Raw genomic sequence first — 25,468 nt, 5'->3', positions numbered from 1 at the left:
TTAAGAAAAAGGCACTATAAACGGAGTCTACAAATTGGACATTGGAAAGATAAAGATTGGCCTCCCGAAAGAGTCATTGCCTACTATGGTCCAGCCACATGGGCAGAAGATGGATCCTGGGGCTATAGAACTCCAATATATATGCTAAATAGAATAATTAGATTACAAGCTGTATTAGAAATAATTGTAAATACAACTGGAGATGCCCTTGGACGAATTGCGAGACAAAATACCAAGATGAGAACTGCTTTGTATCAAAATCGCTTAGCCCTGGATTATTTGCTAGCACAAGAGGGAGGTGTTTGTGGGAAGTTTAACCTTAGTAATTGTTGTTTAGAAATTGATGATGAAGGGGAAGCTGTAAATGAACTTGTAAAAGAAATGAAGAAAATTGCACATGTCCCAGTTCAGACTTGGACTGGAGTCGACCTAGAAGGATTCTGGGAAAACTTTACGGGAGGTGATTGGCTTACTAAAATCGGGATTGTTATATTGGGGGCATTTGCAGGATTGTTAATAATTCCATGTTTTATACCTTGTTTTATTAGACTAATACACTCAGTTATACAAGGAATGCAGATAGCTACAGTACCTGTTGATTCAGAACCAGGGAAAGAGAAAACTCTTTCCCTGATGATACTAAAGACAAAAGAAGATTCGAAACTAATACCAATTCGGCAAGTATTAACTCGGTTGGAAAGAAAAACACGAATCAATGCCGTAGAAAAAGAAAATGGGGGATTGTGAAATGTGCTTAACTGATTCGTGTCAGTGTGGAACAGTGTTAGGGCCACAGGGTGAAGTGTGACCTTTGATTGTTTTGTCTGTATGGCCGCAGACGAGACGGTGTGTCTATCGTGTCTGTGTTTTGCAGGAGCCACCTGGCGAACATTCTAAATACCAACTTAAACCGGTCCTGTTGTTATCTGCATAGTGACCTGTAAGAGGGGGGATACACCCATTTTTGGCAAGGGCCAACCATTTTAGAGACAGTTATGAATATGTATTAGTATAGGAGATATAAACCAAAAATGGGGTCTGTAAGGTGTGTGTCTTGGTTGGGCAGAGACTCCCGGCACACCCAGCGCTGTTTGCTTGCCTTTATTCCTTTAATAAATTATAAATTCTAATTGGAATCCTGTTTGCGATTAAATCATTTATCACAAACACGTATTCTGGGTGGCCGTCAGTTGGGCTGGCCGCCTGGCTGAGATTTTTGCACCGCAAGAGCTGCTGCACGTGTACAAATCGCCGCTGAATGGATTTCGTCTGTTGCCCGTCGATCTAGGCACTGTTGATGTCGAATGTTTTGTGCCGCGTGTCTGTGGAAGGTAATAAAAGCTGTGAGCAGCAGTTGCACAATAAAGATTTAGCATGGGGATCTCACCTCCGTCTTGTGCGTCTTACTGAGGGAAATAGTTCCGCAAGTTAAAACGGCGTCTCCCCGGAGTGTAAGTACGTGGACTGTGTCGGTCTGTTAACAGTGTTCTATAGATAGATAGTGATTTGGCCAGTCATTTGAAGCGTGACACTGGGACGGCTTAGCAGTCTCCTGCGTCCTGTAGGAAGCAGACTCTTGGCTCTTTGGAAGCGGTACGCAAATGTACGTAAAGCCAGTGTAGGCGGCTGCTGCTGCAACACCTTTAGAAAATACTGTATGCGACGCTACAGGCATGCCATACAAGGGTGCTTTTGGCACAGTGCAATGCGTTGGAAGCATCCAACTCCTGTTGGAGCACTTCATCAAGGGCTGTGTGATAAGGCCCCGTTGATAATCCCTTTTCTGCTGAGGAGGGACGTGGTAGGAGAAAACAATTGGTCTGAATGGCAGCTGTGGTGCTTCCATAGCACGGTGGAATATCTCTCTTGGTCCATTTGGGTCAGCTGTCCTGGCTGTGTCCCCTGCCAGCCTCTTGCCCACCCCCAGCTTACTGGACTGTGGGGGTGGGGGTGGCTGGAGAGACAGCCTCCGTGCTGTGGGAGCACTGCTCGGCAGTAGCCAGAACACTGGTGTGTTATCAACACCCTTCCAGCTACAGCTACGAAGCACAGCACTATGAGGGCTGCTGTGGGGAAAGTTACCTTCCATCCCAGCCAGACCCAAACCAAAGCTACGTCGCAGGGAGACAGCCAACTTCATCTTTCTTTAACAGCTATTAAAAAAGGGAGACGGGCATGGGAAAGCAGGGCCATCCTTCGTTGCCCTTGAACGCTGCGTCCGACCTTTTGTGGGAAAGCCTCCGTCCTCTTCTTTGTAGCCGCCCTTTAAGTACTGGCAGACTGCGATGAGGTTCCCTCCCCCGCGAGCCTTCTCTTCTGCAAGGGAGAAGAGACCCAACTCCTTCAGCCTTTCCTCCTAGGGCAGGTTCTCCAGCCCTTTGGTCATCTTTGCGGCCCTCCTTGGGACCTTCCCCAGTCGGTCTGCATCTCTTTTTTGAATTGTGGGGACCAGAACTGGACACAGCGCTCCAGGTGCGGCCTGCGGGGGTAGCCTGTGTGAGAAGAGGCCAGGGTCTGCCCTGTGCTGGACACAGCTGGTGCCATCCAGCTAGGCACTGGACTTGCCGCAGGCCAAAGCTGAGCGGCTCAGCAAAGCCGGGGGCGCCCCTGGGAAAACCTATTGAAGAAAGGGCAAAGCGCTGTCCGGGGCAGGTATTTCCCTGCTGCCTGTGGGTCCGGCCGGTGGATGTTTCCTGAAGGAACTTTTTCATCCTATTTTCTCCCCCTGTCCTGTTGAGGAGGGGCAGTGAGAGAGCGGCTGGGCGGGCCCCTGACAGCCGGCCGAGGTCAATCCATCACAAAGCCTAAAGGGCAGATTCCTCCATGTAGAAGTGTTGAAGGGGGTTGGTGCTTTAAGGAACGATAGTGACTGGGGTTTTGGAGACAGGACGTTTTGGAGACAGGAAAGTCGGGAAATCGCTGGGGATCCAGTTGCTTCGAGGGGGGGAAATTTCAAGAGACAAAGCCTTCTTTCTGAGCAATAAGAGGCTCTTGTGAGCAGAGGGCTCTAGTCTCCCTTTGTTCTCACTTGGTAATGAAAGAGACAAGGCACCGGAACTCCTGCGTGCGAAGGGATGAAAATGTGCGGAGCCTGTTGGATGCTCTTTGTGTGCGCGTGTTGGAAACCCAGGAACAGCTATAAGGAGGTGGGTGTGAGCTTGGTTAACTTGGCCAAGCCAACCACGCAAAGCTGACCCAACCTCCCGCCCGCATCAGAACCAGTGCCACCAGAAAAGCACGTAAGGTGTTAGCAATTGGAGATTGCCGCGATTGAGAGACGGGACGCTGCTTGATGCAAGCAAGATGTCAGTTTATTAGACGCCATGGAAAGCTTTTTATACAGCTACTTAACAGTTACATAAATTACACAAATTCTATCATTTCTGATTGGCTTAGCTCTAAATGTTTCATTACAATAATCCCTCCTACCTGCGGTTTCGCTACATGCTAGAAGCTACAGTTTTGGAATGTGCTAAAAGCTACAGTGATAACTTGTTGCCTACTCCCTACTTCTTCAAGGTTATTTATCTCAGACCTGCAAGGCCAGTTGTTCCCTGGCTCCTCAGATTTATTTGTCTCAGGTCTGCAAGGTCGGCATGCCCTCGAATTTCTTGCATACTTGTACTTTTCTGCTAGCCGCCCCCAACATCTCCCCCTTTTTTGTTTCTTTAAAGGCAGAACTGAGGCGCGGGTTTAAAAGTCATCATTCTCAGTGAGCTGGACAGAACTAACACTAGCGTAAATCTTCGGAATATCGCCGTTTTGAATAAACCATGTATGTCGAACAACTTTAGTCACCATAGACCTGACACAGGAAAGAGCGCAGCTTAGAATCAAAAGGCCTACCAATATAATAACTAATATGAGTACAGCAGATTGTACCAGGCTCCTAAGCCAGCCCTTTAGCCCAAACCAATCACCCAAAGTACCCAATCCGAAGAAGTCCGTATCAGATTGCACCTTTTGTGAATGCGCAAGGAGTTGTGTAATTTGCTTATGTATCGAAGAAGAGTGGTCCTCTAAGTCCATGCAGCACATTCCGTCAAAATCCTCACAGCCATGTCCATGGGCTAGTAGCAAGAAGTCAATAGCGGCTCTGTTTTGCAGGACTGCATGTTGTACTGTAGACAAGTCTTCAGCCATCTCAGATAGTATGCGGCTGGTAGCATTTGCTTGCTTAACAACCCAACAGGAAATTGCATCTAAGTTTCTGTGGGCTCTCGCTGCTGCCACCCCAGGGGTAAATAGCGAGGCGAAAAAAAAACCTCCCAGCAATTCCATAGCTTAACATTATCGTCACAGGTATTTTCTAATGCTTGTATTGTGTCACGAGTAAAACGTAACCGCTGTTTTGGGCTTGGATGATAGTGAGGAGTGCCAAGACTAAGCTGTCCAATAGTACACGGGCCTCCTCTAGGGTTAGAAGGGATCCCAGACCAAGCTCTGTTTCCGCAAATAAAAAAGAACCCCAAGGGGAGCCGCCTAGGGAGCATGGTACCGGGGGCTGAGTGAGTGGCGTTTCGAGCAATGCTCAAACACCATTGTTGTTGCCAGAGGGTAGCATTACCAATAGGTGAGATGATGGTCGGTGGAGAATCCTTTACTAAGCGCCCCTCTTTTCGGGCCCCTGACCATGACCTAAGGCCAATAAACAAACAGTGAGAAGCATTAAGAGAATCTACTAAGTCAATTTCCTGCGGCTCGGGCCCTATTGGTAATTTATCATCCCAATTATCGTAATTTTCAAAAAGGTCCTTAAGATTTTTCCATGAAAAAGGAAGCCTTCCAGAAATATTGTACTGCTTCCGTAAGGTTGTCATAGAGTTATTAAACAGTAAAAAGGTCGAGTTATTCAGTGGTACCCCTACTAAGCAGGTGGTGAAGGGCGAGCTGGGTGTAGCAAGACTGGCACAAAAGCTAGTTGTATTGAGCGACCTGGACAGAGTAACCCAGACATTTTGACGGGGGTCAAAAAGGTGAGGATGGTACCCTGGCAAAGGATTGGCATGTGTCCAGGCTGCACATATACAAAAAAGTGTTAACAGGATCATAATGTTTGACGGACTCTTCCCCCCACCCCTTTTTTTTTTTTTTTTTTTTTTTTTTTGCAATGCTAAATTCTTACAATGCTAACTTCATATATTAGGCAACTGTCACACCATCTATTGGCCAACGTTAACCATCGCTACCATCTCTTACCACAGCGATAGCAGTCACATAAAACCTAAGGGTCACAATTACCACAGGCGACGCAATGAATATGTTCTACTGGAGTCTCTGCTCTATTGTCCATAAGAGCACTGCATCAGTCCTCCGAATGTTTTTCGGTATGCTGTTCAGGGGAATGATCTAGCTGTGGATTGGTGTTGTGGCCATCCGACTGTGGTAGGGGTTCACGGAAAGGTCGCACGCTCTTCGCTGGGATCCACCTGGGGCCTCGTTCTGTGGAAACACAAGCATAGCCTCTGCCCCATGTGACAAGGGGGTATGGCCCCAAGACCTTACCTGTCTCAGGGTCGCGGATCAGGACTGGAGCTTTTACGCTGGCTTCGAAAGAAGTGTTTGTGTTAAAGTGGCGAACGATCGGAGGGTTGTTATCTATTAAAGAACAATTTAAAAAGTTAAAAACATACAGGGCTTTCTGTAGACGTTCTTCAGGGGTGGCTGTCCCTACTCCCCCTTTCTGTTGTTGTAACAAGCGCTTTAAAGACTGATGAGAGCGTTCAATCAAGGACTGGCCCGTAGGGGAATGCGGGATCCCAGTGATGTGAGTGATCCCCCAAGAGATAAAAAAGGTTTTAAGTGCAGCCGAGATATAAGCAGGGCCATTGTCTGTTTTGATTTGTGCAGGGATGCCTAAGGTAGCAAAAGCACGCAGCAGATGCCTGCGAACATCTTTCGCCGCCTCCCCCACATGGCAGGAGGCAAATAGAGCGCCTGAAAAGGTGTCAATAGAGGAATGGACGTATTTTAATCTCCCAAATTCTGGATAGTGTGTGACATCCGTCTGCCATAATTGCAGGCTTTGTAAGCCTCTGGGATTAACCCCACCTGGTGCCGTAGGAAAAGAATGTTTTTGACAATCAGGGCAGACAGCGATAATGTTCGCCGCTTGCTGAGAAGTGAGGCCAAACTGACGTTTGAGGCCCCCTGCATTCTGATGGAAAAAGGAATGACTAAGCTTAGCTTGTGCAATACGGTCAGGTAAAACGTGTACCGGCAGCGTGAGCATATCGGCCCGTCGATTGCCTTCTGCAATAAACCCAGGTAAAGAGGTGTGCGATCTAACATGTAAAACAAAATAGGGATGTGTTCGAGAGGTTAAAAGGAAAACAAGTTCCTGCAACAAAGCAAACAAATCAGCATGCGAAGTATGACGCAGCACTGAGGCCTCTGCCCGTTCGACGACGCCTGCAACATAAGCAGAATCAGTAATAAGATTCAGTGGTTTAGACCACTTACGAAAAGCTCGAACAACAGCGGCAAGCTCTACGATTTGAGGGGACCCGGAGACTGTCTCAACGTCCGACTCCCATTGTTGAGAGCGGTCATCCCACCAGACAATCACCGACTTGTGTGTTTTTCCAGACCCATCGGTGAACACAGTAAGGCCTTGGAGGGGCTGGTGACATCTCTTTGGTATGGATATTAAGTTAAAATGAGCATGTAGAAGCTTGTGGGACGGAGGATGTGAGGTTAGTTGACCCGTATAATCTGTTAAGGCAAACACGAAAGCATCAGACTGTTGGAATAACCATTGTAGGTACATATTAGTTACAGGTAAACAGATAGAAGCAAAGTCCATCCCTGACAGGGCAAGCAAGCGCTGCCGTGCTTTAATTATCAAGGAAGCAAACATTTCATGTTGTGTCCAAATTGTTTTAGTGGGCTGGTTGGGTAAAAAGACCCACTCAATGATTAATAAGGGATCAGGGTTGTTAGGGTCCCATTGAAAAATCAAAGCATATGGCTGACGTGCAGGGTTCAAAATAATTAAATTGAAGGGCAATTCAGGCGCACAGCGGTGTGCTTGCCATAAGGCGATGGCTTCCGCTACTTTTTGTAATGAGGCAGCGGCTTCAGGACCAAGTCGACGAGGGGAGCGTAAATCGGAATCTCCCTTGAGGAGTTCAAACAAAGGGCTTAAGTCTGAATTGGATATTCCTAGCAAGGGTCGGACCCAAGTAATGGTCCCTAATAATTTTTGAACATCGTGCACATTTTTAATGTCCGCCTGTATATGCACAGGTTGGGGAACTATCGTCTGGGTCCTGATGCGCCAACCCAAGTAGGTCCAAGGGGGCATTTTCTGGACTTTTTCAGGCGCAATACAGAGGCCTGCCAAATTGACAGCGGCCGTGACAAGGGCTACGGCCTTTTCCATGAGCTCAAGGTGAGGCGCAGCCATCAAGATATCATCCATATAATGATATAACAGAACTTGAGGCAACGCAACCCTGACAGGGCTAAGTACCTTAGCGACATACCATTGACAAATTGTCGGGCTATTTTTCATTCCCTGTGGCAGTACAACCCACTGATATCGTTGCACAGGGGCTTGCATATTGACACTTGGGACTGAAAAAGCAAATTTGGCAGCGTCATCAGGGTGTAGTGGAATGTTAAAAAAGCAATCCTTAAGGTCAATAACGGTGAGATGCCAATTGCGGGGGATCATAGTTGGAGAAGGGAGCCCTGGCTGCAGAGCTCCCATATCTACCATAGCATCATTGATTTTTCTGAGATCATGGAGCAGGCGCCACTTGCCAGATTGCTTCTTAATAACAAAGACAGGTGAATTCCAAGGACTAGTAGTAGGTACTATCTGTCCTTTTGCTAATTGTTCCGTAACCAGTTCTTGGAGAGCGCGAAGCTTTTCGAGTGGTAGGGGCCATTGATCTACCCAAATGGGTGTCTGAGTTTTCCAAGTCAGTTTCAGGGTGTCGCGCACCTCAATGGCCCCCCCTAAAAATGCGACTGAATGGAAGTTCCCCATTGTGATAGCACATCACGTCCCCATAAGACCATAGGAACAGGCAGCACAAAAGGCTTGACGGAAGCCACTCGTCCTTCTGGGCCTTTGATTTGGATCAATTCCGAGGATTGGTGGCTTCTACCAACTCCTCCGATTCCGGCTAGTGCCTGAGGCACAGCTGCCAAAGGCCATTGTGGAGGCCACTTCGCCTGTGAAATTACGGTAACATCGGCCCCGGTGTCAATAATCCCATTTAGGATTACTTGCTGAGTGCCGTGAATAAGAGTACATTGACAAAGTGGTCGCTTCTGGGAAATGGACTGTACCCAGAGAATCTGTGGATCCCCAGTAGATCCAAAACCTCCTTGTCTTTGCTGCGGAGGTGGGTGAGGCGAAAGAGAGCTTGCGTTCTGCGGGATCAGTAGTAATTGTGCAATGCGGCTTCCTTTGGGTACTGTGCAAGGGGGAAATGGGGTCCAGGCCATGATTTTAATTTCCCCAACGGTATCCGCATCAATTACTCCAGGCAATACAAAAAGTCCAGCTAAGGTAACTGATGATCTCCCTAATAGTAGCCCTTGTGTTTTCGGGGGTAAAGGACCTGAAACATTAGTTGCTAATAAATGAACAGAGGAATCAAGCAACGTTACTGCGTGTGAGGTTGCCAGGTCCAATCCGGCGCTACCGGCTGTTGCTGGGCGAAGACTTGTGGCGAGGTCACACCCATCTGCATGGCTCGATCCACCGGCGACGATACTTGTGTCTGTGCGCGTCGCTGCCCCGCGCTCCGCAAGCGGTTTCCCTGTATCGGCTGCCCTTGAAAATTATACTTAGAACGACATTGATTAGCATAATGACGCCCCTTCCTGCATCGGGGACAGATCCCAGGGGCTTGGGCTTTAGCTCCCCCATTAGAAGCGAGACAATTTCGTTTGATATGGCCTGGTTTACCACAACCGTAACAATTTCCTCCCCCAGACATGCCTCTCATAGCTGCGAAAGCAGCTGCCATCGCTTCAAATTTATGGTCCACAGTACCGATACGATTACAAGCCTCTACCATTTCAACCAAAGTCGGAGCTGGGTTAGGGAGAGATTTAAGTAATTTTTTACAGTCGGCGTTAGCATTTTCAACTGCTAATTTTAATAGCAAAATTTCTCGAGCTTCGGTATTATCTATTTGGCGTTCTAAAGCTTGCTTAAGTCTATCAATGAATTGCATGTACGGCTCCCGAGGTTCCTGCGTAATAGAGGTGAATGCCTTTTGAGGTTTACTGGAATCGGGTATTTTAAGTAAAGCCTTTTTTGCTTCTTTGCGGATCGCTTCCAGGGCCTCTCGTGGACAATCTCGAGCCTGTGCCGCTGGATTAGAGTGCTGACCCGTACCCATAAGGTGCTCCATGGTCAGTGCGGCAAGAGCAACATTATTATGACCCACGTAGCTGGTGAGGAGAGTTTGAAGGCCCCCCCTCCAATGCGACTCCCACAGGGAATACTGGGAAGGGGTTAATAACAATTGCACTAGCGATTTTAAATCATGGGGAGTCATAACATACGTATCAAAGACAGAAGACAGCAGGCTCGCAAAATATGGGGAAGAGAGCCCGTGTTCTGTGATGGTACGGCGCAGCTCTTTAATGACCGGGAAGGACAAAGCCTCCCACTGCACTCCCCGGCCTTGATAAATAACAGGGGCGACTATCGTTCGCGCTATTTCCAAGTCACCTTCTTTTAAAGCTTGACGTCTAATATTCGCCCACGTATCATGAGGGTCAGGGGGGTACAAGTCAGGCTCTTTATCAGGATCAACGGGCCCCGGGTCAAGCGGATCTTCCTCAGGAGGGTAGCCTGCGGCACAGACCTTTAAGGGTCCAGGCGACTTAGCGCGTCGCGGAGGTAGCGGAGGGGGAAGCAAAGGCGGAGCTGATGAAGGTTCCCCCTTAGTATCTGGAGAGTCTTTATGGCCCTTTTTCTGTGCCTTAATAGCCTCAAAGATATTTCTCCACCACGGAAGCAAACGCTGAGCCTCGGCATTCCCTGACGTCGCTAAGTCCCACAACTTTACCCCCACATTGTCCCAAAGTTCCCGGGTAAAAATACTGGAGGCTGTAACAGTGGGGATCTTCATTTGTACCCACTTAAGCATAATCTTTAAGTCCTGCCCGGAAATATCTTTTTTATGTTTCTGGAGGAGCGTTTTCATAACTTCATATACGTCTCTCTCTGCGGGGGACATCTGATTCCCCATGTTTCCCACAGCTCACCTCTTAAATCCAGAGGGATTCCTGGCCAGTTCCTGCTTCCTTTCAGCAGCTCATTCAAAGTTCCGTGGGACTCGCAGCAAGCCGCTCAGCTAGGCGGTTCACCACCCCATCACGTCGGGGTCACCAATTTGCCGCGATTGAGAGACGGGACGCTGCTTGATGCAAGCAAGATGTCAGTTTATTAGACGCGTCGGAAAGCTTTTATACAGCTACTTAACAGTTACATAAATTACACAAATTCTATCATTTCTAATTGGCTTAGCTCTAAATGTTTCATTACAATAATCCCTCCTACCTGCGGTTTCGCTACATGCTAGAAGCTACAGTTTTGGAATGTGCTAAAAGCTACAGTGATAACTTGTTGCCTACTCCCTACTTCTTCAAGGTTATTTATCTCAGACCTGCAAGGCCAGTTGTTCCCTGGCTCCTCAGATTTATTTGTCTCAGGTCTGCAAGGTCGGCATACCCTCAAATTTCTTGCATACTTGTACTTTTCTGCTAGCCGCCCCCAACACTGCACTTGGGTCACAACAACCCCGTGCAACGCTACAGGCTTGGGGAAGAGTGGCTGGAAAGCTGCCCGGCAGAAAAGAGCCTGGGGGTATTGGTAGACAGCCGTCTGAATGTGAGCCAGCAGTGTGCCCAGGTGGCCAAGGCGGCCAACAGCATCCTGGCCTGTATCAGGAATAGCGTGGCGAGCAGGACTGGGGAAGCGACTGTCCCCCTGTACTCAGCACCGCTGAGGCCGCACCTCGAATACTGTGTTCAGTTTTGGGCCTCTCACTACAAGACAGACACGGAGGTGCTGGAGCGTGTCCGGAGAAGGGCAACGGAGCTGGTGAGGGGTCTGGAGCACAAGGCTTATGAGGAGCGGCTGAGGGAACTGGGGTGGCTTAGCCTGGAGTAAAGGAGGCTGAGGGGAGACCTTATCGCTCTCTACAACTACCGGAAAGGAGGTTGTAGCGAGGCGGGGGTTGGTCTCTTCTCCCAAGTAACAGGCGATAGGACGAGAGGAAACGGCCTCGAGTTGCACCAGGGGAGGTTTAGGACGGATATTAGGAAAAATTTCTTCGCGGAAAGGGTTATCGAACGTTGGACCAGGCTGCCCAGGGAAGTGGTTGAATCACCATCCCTGGAGGTATTTAAAAGACGGGTAGACGCGGCGCTTAGGGACGTGGTTTGGTGGTGGTTTTGGCAGCGTTAGGTTAATGGTTGGACTCGATGATCTTAAAGGTCCCTTCCGACCTAGACGATTCTATGAAATCAGGCAAGGAAGGCAGGAGCCCAGCATGGCTGAGTAAGGACCTTCTGGTCGAGCTGAAGCGCAAGGAGGAAATGCGTAGGCGGTGGAAGCAGAGACACGCATCCTGGGAAGAATATAGGGATGGGGTCGGGAAAGCTAAGGCACAGCTGGAGCTGAATTTGGCAAGGGATGTGAAGAAGAATCATAAGAAGGGCTTCTACAGGTGCGTTGGTCAGAAAAGGAAGACTAAAGAAAACGCACACCACCCCCACCCCCACCCCCCTCCGATAGGTAAGACAGGAGAGCTAGCGCCAACCGACATGGAGAAGGCCGAGGCACTCAAGGATTTTTCTCCTCCGTTGTCGCCGGCAATCACTGTTCCCGCATCTCCCAAGTCCCTGAACCTCAAGGCAGGGACTGGGGGAACAAAGTCCCTCCCATCGTAGGAAAGGATCCGGTTCGAGACCACCTGAGGAACCTGAACATACACAAGTCCTGCACTGGGGAGGAACAACCCCATGCACCAGTAGATGCTGGAGGCCGACTGGCTGGAGAGCAGCTTTGCTGACGTGGGGGGCTCCTGGTGGACATCAAGTTGAACGTGAGCCGACAACGTGCCCTTGCCGCAAAGGCGGCTAAGGATATCCTTAGCCCGCTACAGAGGAAAGCAGGGTTTATACATGTTACAATACAGTTGTGTAGACCAATCAAATTGCTCACTATCCCCGGGGGTGCAGGGCACCAGAGACCACCCTTGGGCAGCTTTGGGGGCACTGCCTGTTTTTCTACGAGCCTCCTACCCAGCTTAGCGCAAATCCTATCTCGATCTGTGCCCCCCCACTGTTGCGTGAAAAGGGGCAAAGCGGTTTTGGCAGAAAATAAACCCCCTTGCGTTCTAACACTCCTCACCGAGGTGGGAGGCTAGGTGCGGCTAGGTTTAAATTCTGAGCGATGCCCAATTCAGCACTATCAGTCCAATCGCATTTAATATGTATTAAACTGTTACGATTTGGATACACTAATAGTGGACTGCACCTTCAGTCTAGTCGTGCTCATGAACTAGCACGGCCACTCTCGAGTCTTTGGTCGCGTTCAGTGAGAAACCAAAACGACTAGCTACTTAAAAAAGTGCAGTTTATTTAAACAACATGTGAATTGTGCTTAACTGATTCGTGTCAGTGTGGAACAGTGTTAGGGCCACAGGGTGAAGTGTGACCTTTGATTGTTTTGTCTGTATGGCCGCAGACGAGACGGTGTGTCTATCGTGTCTGTGTTTTGCAGGAGCCACCTGGCGAACATTCTAGAATACCAACTTAAACCGGTCCTGTTGTTATCTGCATAGTGACCTGTAAGAGGGGGGATACACCCATTTTTGGCAAGGGCCAACCATTTTAGAGACAGTTATGAATATGTATTAGTATAGGAGATATAAACCAAAAATGGGGTCTGTAAGGTGTGTGTCTTGGTTGGGCAGAGACTCCCGGCACACCCAGCGCTGTTTGCTTGCCTTTATTCCTTTAATAAATTATAAATTCTAATTGGAATCCTGTTTGCGATTAAATCATTTATCACAATTTGGGGGCTCGTCCGGGATGGTCTTAGTTCCTGAATTCTGACTTGATCTAGGAGGGGCGCCCCACCATTAGGTGGCTCCTGATCAGGTCAGGTCGGGACTAACGCCATCCTGAACCTGAGTAAAGGCAAGCAAAGAAAAGATTTTGATTTTTATTTTTATGAGCTCCCTTGCCGGCTGCAGCAGTTTATTTTACCCGTAATTCTGCGCGCGAAGATCCGAACGAAGATGACGGAGTCGTAAGTATTTAAAGTGTATACCGTTCGATTGGGTGGGATTCGGTTGCCTGTGTGTAAGAGTGTGATTGAGACGGAACCTGGTTCCGAAGTGATTGTGGAGGTCTTCTAACCGCGGTTCCAATCTCCCGCGAGGGACTTGGCCGGTGAAGGACCGAAGCGATTCCTATAGGATTCGTGGGTGGGTGATAGGTCCTAAACCCCCTGCAAGACACTCTTACTGGTAACCAAGGGCTGTAGGAATTGCCACAGTAAAATTCCTAGATGGGTCAGACAAAATCGAAGACCCAGGACCAGAGGAAAGGGAGCAAATTACCAGATATACCACTGGAAAGTCCATTAGGAATAATGATTAGGAATTGGAATGAAAGGGGCCCCAGAAAAGGAAAAAGTAAATTAAAATTAGTTCACTATTGTATGATTGAATGGCCGAAGAAACCTTTAAAACCACGTCTTTTGGCCTGTTTTTGGATCCTTTGAAGACTGGATTTGCCAGGCCTTAAATCTATATGTTAATTCAAAGGAACCTTTTAGTCAGGAGGAAAGTGATTATGCAGGATTATGGATCAGGACTTCACGTCCTTTTCCGGCTTCAATACTTACATTAAAAACGGATGAAAAGTCTGAGAAAGAAGAAGGAAACAAAGACGAAAAAGGGAAGGAAAAAGATGATAAAGGGGAACCACTGGATAACTTACCACCTCCATATCCTAACAATCCTCCTCCGACGGCGGCTCTCCCTCCAGGGGCCGTAGTACCCCCACCAGTGCCACCGTTACCCCTGCCTCCACCACCGACAGCACCGGAATTAGATCGACCTCCAGCTGCATGTACGAGAAGTAGAACTGCCACATCTGGGGGAGCTTCTCTATATCCCTTACGAGAAGTACCCCTCGGAGGCAATCAGAGAGGCATCGGGTTTGTGGCAGTTCCATTAAATACCACAGATGTAAGGAATTTCAAGAAAGAAATGGGGACCCTATTAGATGATCCCCTTGGAGTAGCAGAAAAACTAGACCAATTTTTAGGACCTAATACTTATACCTGGGAAGAAATACAATCCATTTTAGGGATCTTATTTACTGCTGAGGAAAAGGGAATGATTAGACAAGCTGGAATGAGAATTTGGGAAAGACAGAATCAGGCAGGACCCCCCAGGAGATCAGAAATGGCCAAATGTGGATCCCCATTGGGATCATCAACAACCCCAAGGGAGACAGAACATGAGGGATTTGAGAACATTAATAATACAGGGAATAAGGGAAGCGGTTCCCCGAGGGCAAAACATTAATAAAGCGTCTAATGAACAACAAGGAAAAGACGAATCTCCTACAGAATGGTTGGAGAGGTTGAGGAAAAGCCTGCAAATGTATTCTGGAATTGATCCGAATACAGTGGCTGGGACTGCACTCCTTAGAACACAATTTGTAGCCAAATCCTGGGGGGGATATAAGAAAGAAATTAGAAAAACTTGAGGACTGGCAAGAAAGAGGATTAGAGGAGTTACTTAGAGAAGCCCAGAAGGTATATGTTAGAAGGGACGAAGAAAAACAGAAAGTAAAGGCAAAAATTTTTGTAGCAGCAGTAAAAGAAAGTCAGAAAAATCAGAATCCGTTTAGAGAGAAAAGGGAAAAAAGAATAGAGCAGACACCCAGAGGACAGCCTCATAGGGAGAGATTCACAATTCCTGTCTGTTACTACTGTAACAAGAGGGGACGTGTTCAGAGGAACTGTCGTAAGCGAGAACAAGATGAGAAAATGTTCAAAGAAGAATAGGGGTGTCAGGGGCTATATCTTTTGGGGACTTCAACATCAACAGAGCCCTTGATAAAATTATTAATAGGTCCCCATAAGGAGGAGGTTTTATTTTTAGTGGATACAGGAGCTGAAAAATCAACCATTCAGAAACTTCCAAAAGGAATAGAGATAGGGAAGAATTATATGTCAGTAGTCGGGGCAAAAGGAGAACCTTTTAAAGTCCCTATCTTGAAAGATGTAGAAGTAGAAACAGAAAAGAAAATTTGTCTTAACGACTTACTTTTGCTCCCTGAAGCGGAATACAATTTACTAGGAAGGGATCTGATTTTGAAGTTAAACTTGAGCATTCAGAGTCAGGGGAACAAACTGCAGATCAAATTATATACTTTAACACAGGAGGATGAAGAAGCTATTAACCCCTCGGTGTGGTATAAAGAAGGGGAAACTGGAAAAATAAAAATGAACCCCATAAGCGTTCAAATAATAGATCCACATCGTTCGATTAGAATCAAGCAATACCCTATACCCATGGAGGGTCGAAAAGGATTAAAACCTGTAGTTGACAGACTTTTGGAAAAAGGAACCTTGGAACCATGTATGTCACCTCATAATACACCCATCCTCCCTGTAAAGAAACCGGACGGGTCATACAGAATGGTACAGGATTTAAGAGCTGTAAATCAGCGAACGATTACTAAATTCCCTGTAGTGGCAAATCCCTATACTTTATTAAGTTATATTTCTCCCAGACATACTTGGTATAGTGTGATAGATTTGAAAGACGCTTTTGGGGCCTGTCCTCTGGACGAGGGATCTAGAGATTATTTTGCTTTCGAGTGGGAGGGCCCCGAAACGGGACGGAAACAGCAATTAAGATGGACGGTATTACCACAGGGGTTTACGGAGTCACCAAATTTATTTGGGCAAACTTTAGAGAAAATCTTACAGGATTTTGCATTACCCCAGGAGATAAAATTATTGCAATATGTAGATGATTTATTAGTAGCAGGAGAAACTGAAGAGGGGACCCGAGAAGCTACTATTAAATTGTTAAATTTTCTAGGGGAGAAGGGATTGAAGGTGTCCCGATCAAAACCACAGTTTGTAGAACAGGAAGTAAAATACTTAGGACATTGGCTAAGTAAGGGAAAGAAGAAACTAGATTCTGATAGGATATCTGGGATTCTATCTTTAAGACCCCCACAAACTAAAAAGGAGGTTCGGCAAATATTGGGATTATTAGGATATTGTAGATCATGGCTTGAAAATTATAGTGACAAGGTAAAATTTCTATATGAAAAATTAACTAGTAACCAACTTAAGTGGTTTACAGAAGATGACCAGAAATTCGAGGAAATAAAAAAGGCATTAATACAAGCACCTGTATTGAGCCTCCCAGATCTAGAAAAACCTTTCCATCTTTTTGTGAATACATCAAATCAGACAGCATATGGAGTTCTTACTCAAGACTGGGCAGGAATAAAAAAACCTGTGGGGTACTGTTCTAAATTACTTGATCCAGTAAGTAGAGGATGGCCTGCTTGTCTCCAAGCTTTGGTAGCTACCGCATTATTAATAGAGGAAGTTCGGAAAATTACCTTTAGTGCTCCTTTAAAAGTGTATACCCCACACAATGTCAGGAGTGTTTTACAACAAAAGGCAGAAAAATGGTTAACGGACAGCCGGATCTTGGAATATGAAGCAATATTAATAGACTCCCCCGATTTAGAACTGAGGGTGACTTCTGCTCAGAGTCCAGCACAGTTTTTGTTTGGAGAGCCATCAAAGGAAGTACAACATAATTGTTTAGAGGTAATTGAGACCCAGACTAAGGTGAGGCCAGACTTAAGAGATACTGAGTTAGAAAATGCAGAAGTGTTATTTGTAGATGGCTCCTCCCGTGTGGTGGAAGGGAGGAGAAAATCAGGATATGCCATAATTAATAAAAATTTAGAACTTATAGAATCAGGACCTCTGAGTCCATCATGGTCAGCTCAAGCTTGTGAGCTGTATGCCCTTTGTAGAGCCCTGGAATTATTACAAGGAAAAAGCGGGACCATATTTACGGATTCTAAATATGCGTATGGAGTAGTTCACACTTTTGGAAAAATTTGGGAGGAAAGAGGTTTAATTAATACCCAAGGAAGGAATCTAATACATCAAGAACTAATAGTGAAAATTTTAAAGGCGTTAAGAAAACCAAAGGAGATAGCAGTGGTACATGTGAGAGGACACCAAAAGGGATTAGATTATCGAACCAGAGGGAATAACCTAGCCGATAGAGAGGCCCAGGAAGCAGCCCTGAGGACTCAGGTCGCTAAAATTAATGTAGTACAAGTACAAGGAGACATTAGTGAAAAAGAACTAGAGGAGAAAGAGAAGAAATTTACCCCTGAGGAACAGGCAAAATTAGAGAAAATAGGAGCTAAGTTAGAACAGGGAAAATGGATGCTGCCCGACGGGCGAGAGATGTTGCCAAAAGCTTATGCCAGGCAAATGTTAGAACGATTACACACACAAACACATTGGGGTACAAAGGCGATAAGTGATCATTTCCTTAAACAATTTGGCTGTATTGGGATTTTTGAAATAGCAAAGCAAATCACGCGAGGATGTTTAACTTGTCAAAAAGTAAACAAGGAAGTGTTTCGACAAGCAGCCACGGGAGGAAGGAAAACAGCTTATAGACCTTTTGAAAGAATACAAGTCGATTTTACTGAATTGCCTAAGGTAGGGAGAATAAAATATTTACTAGTAATAGTAGATCATTTAACACAATGGGTAGAAGCTTACCCTGTAGCACGAGCTATGGCACAGATGGTAGTAAAAATCTTATTAGAACACTTAATACCTAGATATGGGATAATCCAGTATATTGATTCTGATCAGGGCACACATTTTACTTCTAAAATAATAAAATTATTATGTCAATCATTAGGTATTCAATGGGAATACCACACTCCGTGGCACCCACAAAGCTCAGGGAAAGTAGAAAGAATGAATCAAACAATAAAACAGCAATTGGCTAAATTAATGATTGAGACACAGATGTCCTGGACGAAATGCCTACCATTGGCACTATTAAACATAAGAACTAAGCCACACAGTGAGACTGGATTATCGCCATATGAAATGTTATATGGAATGCCTTACTCCCAAGGGATGCCCCTGGGGAATAATGTAGTTGAAGATTATAGTATCCAAAAATATATAATAACCATTGGAAAAAGGTTAAAAGAACTACGAGAGATTGGGATGATGGCTCAAACACCACCATTAGGATTTGCAATTCATCAATTAAAACCGGGAGATAAGGTTCTGATAAAAACATGGAAAGAAGAAACCCTATCTCCCCTCTGGGAAGGGCCTTTTCTTGTTTTATTAACTACAGAAACGGCTGTGAGAACTGCTGAAAAAGGATGGACACATGTGTCGCGAGTGAAAGGTCCAGTGAAGGAGTGGAGAGTCACATCTGAGCCCGGAGAAGCCAAGCTAACCATCAGACAAACTTAAAGAGACCTTCATCAAGAAGCATAAGCTAAGTTGCTGTGGGAATTTCATTGTAACTACTCCTGTAGAATTAGTGGACAGGGATAAATACCTATTAGGAAAGGTAATTTAGTCCATTGTGTAAACGGTGTTGTTTATTTTTAAGGGCAAAGTGTTCTACATGTTTTAAAATATATCATTTTCCAAAAAAGAAGTCAAGGATCTAGGAAACAGTTTAGAATTTTTGTGCATTCGCTGTGGGGCCACCACTCCCCTATATAACCTACCATGGGTTAGGCTTTATTGTTGTCAATTTAATCAAAGAGTGTTTCTTGATTAAAGGTTACCCCTTAAAAGATTAAGGAAGAGGGCAAGACCGGAGGGGAACGAGTGGTGCGGCTTGAAAGGTCTGCCAAGGGCTGCAACCCCTTCGGGCTGTGACCGCCGATCACTATGGCCCTGACCGGACCTCTTCTGGTCCTATTTGGGGTAAGCTCCTTGACTCTGGTTATGGCAAACAACTGCAGCCAGTGCGTAGTAACTACTAGGAGGGGACGGGTAAGTTCCCAGACTTTGGTTTATCATACTATTTATGACTGTAAAGGCCAGAAAATAGGAAGCTGCATTTATAATCTAACCCAATATACTTTATGCAAAGACGAAGAGAGGATTGTGTGCTATGATCCAAAGGAACTCCCCTATCAATATTGGGTAGAAATGAAGACAAATTCGGAAGTAGGAAGACTAATAGGAACAAGTGAGGTTATAACCAATTTAAGTACATCGGTGTCGGTAATTTTTGATGCGTGCGACATTATAGATGATGATCTAGACACTAATTGCGGGAGTTTAGAGTGGAGACGGTACTATAGTAATCAACCAAAATATATTTGCCCAGGGGGACACCAATGTGACATAAATCCTGATTATACACCTAGTCAAACAGTGAGATATCAATCAGCACACCTGTGTGGAAGAAGAGGGTGGTCTTGTGTATGTTGGGACACTGCAGGCTGGGGATATGATAGACAGTGTGGGAATTTACAAGCTTCAATCACAAAGATACAAACAGATAGTAATTGTACAACCCGTACCTGCAATCTAATAAATTTAACCCTAATAAATTTAGAAATTTGGAAGCAAAAGAAAGTAAATAAAATTGGACTTAAGATATATGGACCTGGAGAAGATCCGGGTGTAATTATTAATATCGAAATAAAAGAAAGAATAAGGGAATCGGTACAGCACAGACTACTATTTAACTCATTTTATCATGAAATAGAAACAGGAGTGGAATATGAAATTCCCACAGTTGCTAAAAATCTATTTGTAAATCTTGCTGAAAACATTGCTAAGTCATTAAATGTAACTAATTGTTATGTTTGTGGTGGAACAAACCAAGGTGAACGATGGCCATGGGAGGCCATGGAGAGCAACATTAGTAATCCTCAAATATGGAAAGCAATGGGAAAGGGTAACAGGAAACAACAGTGGGTACTTCAAACGAGTATAATTGGAAGGAGTTGTTGGCAAAATTTAAAAGAGAATGGAAAACAAGTAGGTAATCTAGAGTGTGAAGGAGGTTACCTATGGAACGAAACTCAGAATAAATGGGATAAGTGGGGGAGTCCATGGGAAATGAGTGATCAATTTAAAAATTGGACCAATGGAACAAACATACCAAATGGATGGCCCACTCCTGAAGGACATTATTGGATTTGTGGTAAACTAGCTTATGCGTTTTTGCCACAAAATTGGACGGGATCCTGTGTATTGGGAATTATAAGGCCCAGTTTTTTCCTGTTACCTATAAATCGAGGAGAGCGATTGGGAGTCCAAGTGTATGCTGAAGCTGGTGAATTAAGAAAAAGGCACTATAAACGGAGTCTACAAATTGGACATTGGAAAGATAAAGATTGGCCTCCCGAAAGAGTCATTGCCTACTATGGTCCAGCCACATGGGCAGAAGATGGATCCTGGGGCTATAGAACTCCAATATATATGCTAAATAGAATAATTAGATTACAAGCTGTATTAGAAATAATTGTAAATACAACTGGAGATGCCCTTGGACGAATTGCGAGACAAAATACCAAGATGAGAACTGCTTTGTATCAAAATCGCTTAGCCCTGGATTATTTGCTAGCACAAGAGGGAGGTGTTTGTGGGAAGTTTAACCTTAGTAATTGTTGTTTAGAAATTGATGATGAAGGGGAAGCTGTAAATGAACTTGTAAAAGAAATGAAGAAAATTGCACATGTCCCAGTTCAGACTTGGACTGGAGTCGACCTAGAAGGATTCTGGGAAAACTTTACGGGAGGTGATTGGCTTACTAAAATCGGGATTGTTATATTGGGGGCATTTGCAGGATTGTTAATAATTCCATGTTTTATACCTTGTTTTATTAGACTAATACACTCAGTTATACAAGGAATGCAGATAGCTACAGTACCTGTTGATTCAGAACCAGGGAAAGAGAAAACTCTTTCCCTGATGATACTAAAGACAAAAGAAGATTCGAAACTAATACCAATTCGGCAAGTATTAACTCGGTTGGAAACAAAAACACGAATCAATGCCGTAGAAAAAGAAAATGGGGGATTGTGAAATGTGCTTAACTGATTCGTGTCAGTGTGGAACAGTGTTAGGGCCACAGGGTGAAGTGTGACCTTTGATTGTTTTGTCTGTATGGCCGCAGACGAGACGGTGTGTCTATCGTGTCTGTGTTTTGCAGGAGCCACCTGGCGAACATTCTAAATACCAACTTAAACCGGTCCTGTTGTTATCTGCATAGTGACCTGTAAGAGGGGGGATACACCCATTTTTGGCAAGGGCCAACCATTTTAGAGACAGTTATGAATATGTATTAGTATAGGAGATATAAACCAAAAATGGGGTCTGTAAGGTGTGTGTCTTGGTTGGGCAGAGACTCCCGGCACACCCAGCGCTGTTTGCTTGCCTTTATTCCTTTAATAAATTATAAATTCTAATTGGAATCCTGTTTGCGATTAAATCATTTATCACAAACACGTATTCTGGGTGGCCGTCAGTTGGGCTGGCCGCCTGGCTGAGATTTTTGCACCGCAAGAGCTGCTGCACGTGTACAAATCGCCGCTGAATGGATTTCGTCTGTTGCCCGTCGATCTAGGCACTGTTGATGTCGAATGTTTTGTGCCGCGTGTCTGTGGAAGGTAATAAAAGCTGTGAGCAGCAGTTGCACAATAAAGATTTAGCATGGGGATCTCACCTCCGTCTTGTGCGTCTTACTGAGGGAAATAGTTCCGCAAGTTAAAACGGCGTCTCCCCGGAGTGTAAGTACGTGGACTGTGTCGGTCTGTTAACAGTGTTCTATAGATAGATAGTGATTTGGCCAGTCATTTGAAGCGTGACGCTGGGACGGCTTAGCAGTCTCCTGCGTCCTGTAGGAAGCAGACTCTTGGCTCTTTGGAAGCGGTACGCAAATGTACGTAAAGCCAGTGTAGGCGGCTGCTGCTGCAACACCTTTAGAAAATACTGTATGCGACGCTACAGGCATGCCATACAAGGGTGCTTTTGTGGGAAAGCCTCCGTCCTCTTCTTTGTAGCCGCCCTTTAAGTACTGGCAGACTGCGATGAGGTTCCCTCCCCCGCGAGCCTTCTCTTCTGCAAGGGAGAAGAGATCCAACTCCTTCAGCCTTTCCTCCTAGGGCAGGTTCTCCAGCCCTTTGGTCATCTTTTTGGCCCTCCTTGGGACCTTCCCCAGTCGGTCTGCGTCTCTTTTTTGAATTGTGGGGACCAGAACTGGACACGGCGCTCCAGGTGCGGCCTGCGGGGGTAGCCTGTGTGAGAAGAGGCCAGGGTCTGCCCTGTGCTGGACGCAGCTGGTGCCAGCCAGCTAGGCACTGGACTTGCCGCAGGCCAAAGCTGAGCGGCTCAGCGAAGCCGGGGGCGCCCCTGGGAAAACCTATTGAAGAAAGGGCAAAGCGCTGTCCGGGGCAGGTATTTCCCTGCTGCCTGTGGGTCCGGCCGGTGGATGTTTCCTGAAGGAACTTTTTCATCCTATTTTCTCCCCCTGTCCTGTTGAGGAGGGGCAGTGAGAGAGCGGCTGGGCGGGCCCCTGACAGCCGGCCGAGGTCAATCCATCACAAAGCCTAAAGGGCAGATTCCTCCATGTAGAAGTGTTGAAGGGGGTTGGTGCTTTAAGGAACGATAGTGACTGGGGTTTTGGAGACAGGACGTTTTGGAGACAGGAAAGTCGGGAAATCACTGGGGATCCAGTTGCTTCGAGGGGGGGAAATTTCAAGAGAAAAAGCCTTCTTTCTGAGCAATAAGAGGCTCTTGTGAGCAGAGGGCTCTAGTCTCCCTTTGTTCTCACTTGGTAATGAAAGAGACAAGGCACCGGAACTCCTGCGTGCGAAGGGATGAAAATGTGCGGAGCCTGTTGGATGCTCTTTGTGTGCGCGTGTTGGAAACCCAGGAACAGCTATAAGGAGGTGGGTGTGAGCTTGGTTAACTTGGCCAAGCCAACCACGCAAAGCTGACCCAACCTCCCGCCCGCATCAGAACCAGTGCCACCAGAAAAGCACGTAAGGTGTTAGCAATTGGAGATCCCCTACTGAGAGGCACCGACGCACCCGTTTGCCGTCCAGGCGATTTCTCTCGAGAAGTCTGCTGCCTACCAGGGGCTCGCATCCGTGGCGTCGCCGAGAGGCTGCCGAGCCTGGTGATCCCTGCAGATTATCATGCGCTCCTACTATTCCGCGTAGGGTCTGACGAGGCAACTTAGAACCCTCCAAAGAGACTTTATGTCCCTCGGAGCAATGTTAAAAGGATCAGGAGCACAGGTGGTGGTCTCCTCTCTCCTCCCAGTCAGAGGGAGGGGTCCAGGAAGGAGGAGACGAATTGAACAGGTGAATGCCTGGCTGCGTAGCTGGTGCCATACGCGAGGTTTTGGCTTCTGTGATCACGGGTGTACCTTTGAGAAGCCGGGTCTGTTGGGAGCTGATGGGATTCGCCTGACCAAGCGGGGCAAGAGGGTCTTTGCCAACAAGCTGGCCGGACTTACAAGGAGGGCTTTAAACTAGGCTCAGCGGGGGAAGGGGATGGAGTTCTGAGCAACAGAGAAGAGCCAGGGGCTGCTGATGCGTTAGGAACCAACAGGGGAACCCCTGAGAAATGCCGCAAAGGACTTGGGGCTTGATCCTCCAGAAAGGCGACACGGTCGGCAGCCCAACTGAAGTGCCTCTATACCACTGCGCGCAGCACAGGTAACAAACAGGAGGAGTTGGAAGCCCCTGTGCAGAAGGAGCAGAAGGGAGCTGGCAGCTCTTTCAGGACGTTTTTTCTTCGAGCACAAGAGCTCTCGATTCCCACGTGTAAGAAACGGGAAAATAGAAATTCGTCTACCTAGACTTTAGTAAAGCCTTTGACACCGTTTCCCACAGCGTTCTCCTGAAGAAACTGGCTGCTCATGGCTTGGACGGGCGTACTCTTTGCTGGGTAAAGAACTGGCTGGAGGGCCGGGCCCAGAGAGTTGTGGTGAACGGAGTTAAATCCAGTTGGCGGCCGGTCACAAGTGGTGTTCCCCAGGGCTCAGTACCGGGGCCGGTTCTGTTTAATATCTTTCTCAACGACCTGGACGAGGGGATCGAGTGCACCCTCACTCAGTAAGTTTGCAGCCGACACCAAGTTGGGCGGGAGCGTCGATCTGCTTGAGGGTAGGATGGCTCTACAGAGGGATCTGGACAGGCTGGATTGATGGGCCGAGGCCGATGGTATGAGGTTCAACAAGGCCAAGTGCCGGGTCCTGCACTTGGGTCACAACAACCCCGTGCAACGCTACAGGCTTGGGGAAGAGTGGCTGGAAAGCTGCCCGGCAGAAAAGAGCCTGGGGGTATTGGTAGACAGCCGTCTGAATGTGAGCCAGCAGTGTGCCCAGGTGGCCAAGGCGGCCAACAGCATCCTGGCCAGTATCAGGAATAGCGTGGCGAGCAGGACTGGGGAAGCGACTGTCCCCCTGTACTCAGCACCGCTGAGGCCGCACCTCGAATACTGTGTTCAGTTTTGGGCCTCTCACTACAAGAAAGACACGGAGGTGCTGGAGCGTGTCCGGAGAAGGGCAACGGAGCTGGTGAGGGGTCTGGAGCACAAGGCTTATGAGGAGCGGCTGAGGGAACTGGGGTGGCTTAGCCTGGAGTAAAGGAGGCTGAGGGGAGACCTTATCGCTCTCTACAACTACCGGAAAGGAGGTTGTAGCGAGGCGGGGGTTGGTCTCTTCTCCCAAGTAACAGGCGATAGGACGAGAGGAAACGGCCTCGAGTTGCGCCAGGGGAGGTTTAGGACGGATATTAGGAAAAATTTCTTCGCGGAAAGGGTTATCGAACGTTGGACCAGGCTGCCCAGGGAAGTGGTTGAATCACCATCCCTGGAGGTATTTAAAAGACGGGTAGACGCGGCGCTTAGGGACGTGGTTTGGTGGTGGTTTTGGCAGCGTTAGGTTAATGGTTGGACTCGATGATCTTAAAGGTCCCTTCCGACCTAGACGATTCTATGAAATCAGGCAAGGAAGGCAGGAGCCCAGCATGGCTGAGTAAGGACCTTCTGGTCGAGCTGAAGCGCAAGGAGGAAATGCGTAGGCGGTGGAAGCAGAGACACGCATCCTGGGAAGAATATAGGGATGGGGTCGGGAAAGCTAAGGCACAGCTGGAGCTGAATTTGGCAAGGGATGTGAAGAAGAATCATAAGAAGGGCTTCTACAGGTGCGTTGGTCAGAAAAGGAAGACTAAAGAAAACGCACACCACCCCCACCCCCACCCCCCTCCGATAGGTAAGACAGGAGAGCTAGCGCCAACCGACATGGAGAAGGCCGAGGCACTCAAGGATTTTTCTCCTCCGTTGTCGCCGGCAATCACTGTTCCCGCATCTCCCAAGTCCCTGAACCTCAAGGCAGGG

General features: G+C 47.0%; 1 protein-coding gene across 1 annotated transcript; it reads right to left on the bottom strand.

The window, feature by feature from the left end:
• Positions 1-5,576: 5,576 nt before the first annotated feature.
• LOC141735581 (endogenous retrovirus group K member 5 Gag polyprotein-like) lies at positions 5,577-10,746 on the bottom strand. Its single transcript, XM_074568595.1, has 2 exons — positions 8,626-10,746; positions 5,577-5,598 (listed from the first exon to the last, which is right to left on the bottom strand). Exons 1-2 carry the CDS (start codon positions 10,221-10,223, stop codon positions 5,595-5,597), a joined length of 1,602 nt encoding a protein of 533 aa, XP_074424696.1. The 5' UTR covers positions 10,224-10,746; the 3' UTR covers positions 5,577-5,594.
• Between the last annotated feature and the right edge of the window lie 14,722 nt (positions 10,747-25,468).

The sequence above is a fragment of the Larus michahellis genome, chromosome W, assembly GCF_964199755.1.
Source record: "Larus michahellis chromosome W, bLarMic1.1, whole genome shotgun sequence".
In the NCBI taxonomy this organism is placed as follows: domain Eukaryota; kingdom Metazoa; phylum Chordata; class Aves; order Charadriiformes; family Laridae; genus Larus; species Larus michahellis.
This window is presented reverse-complemented; position numbering and strand designations above follow the sequence as displayed.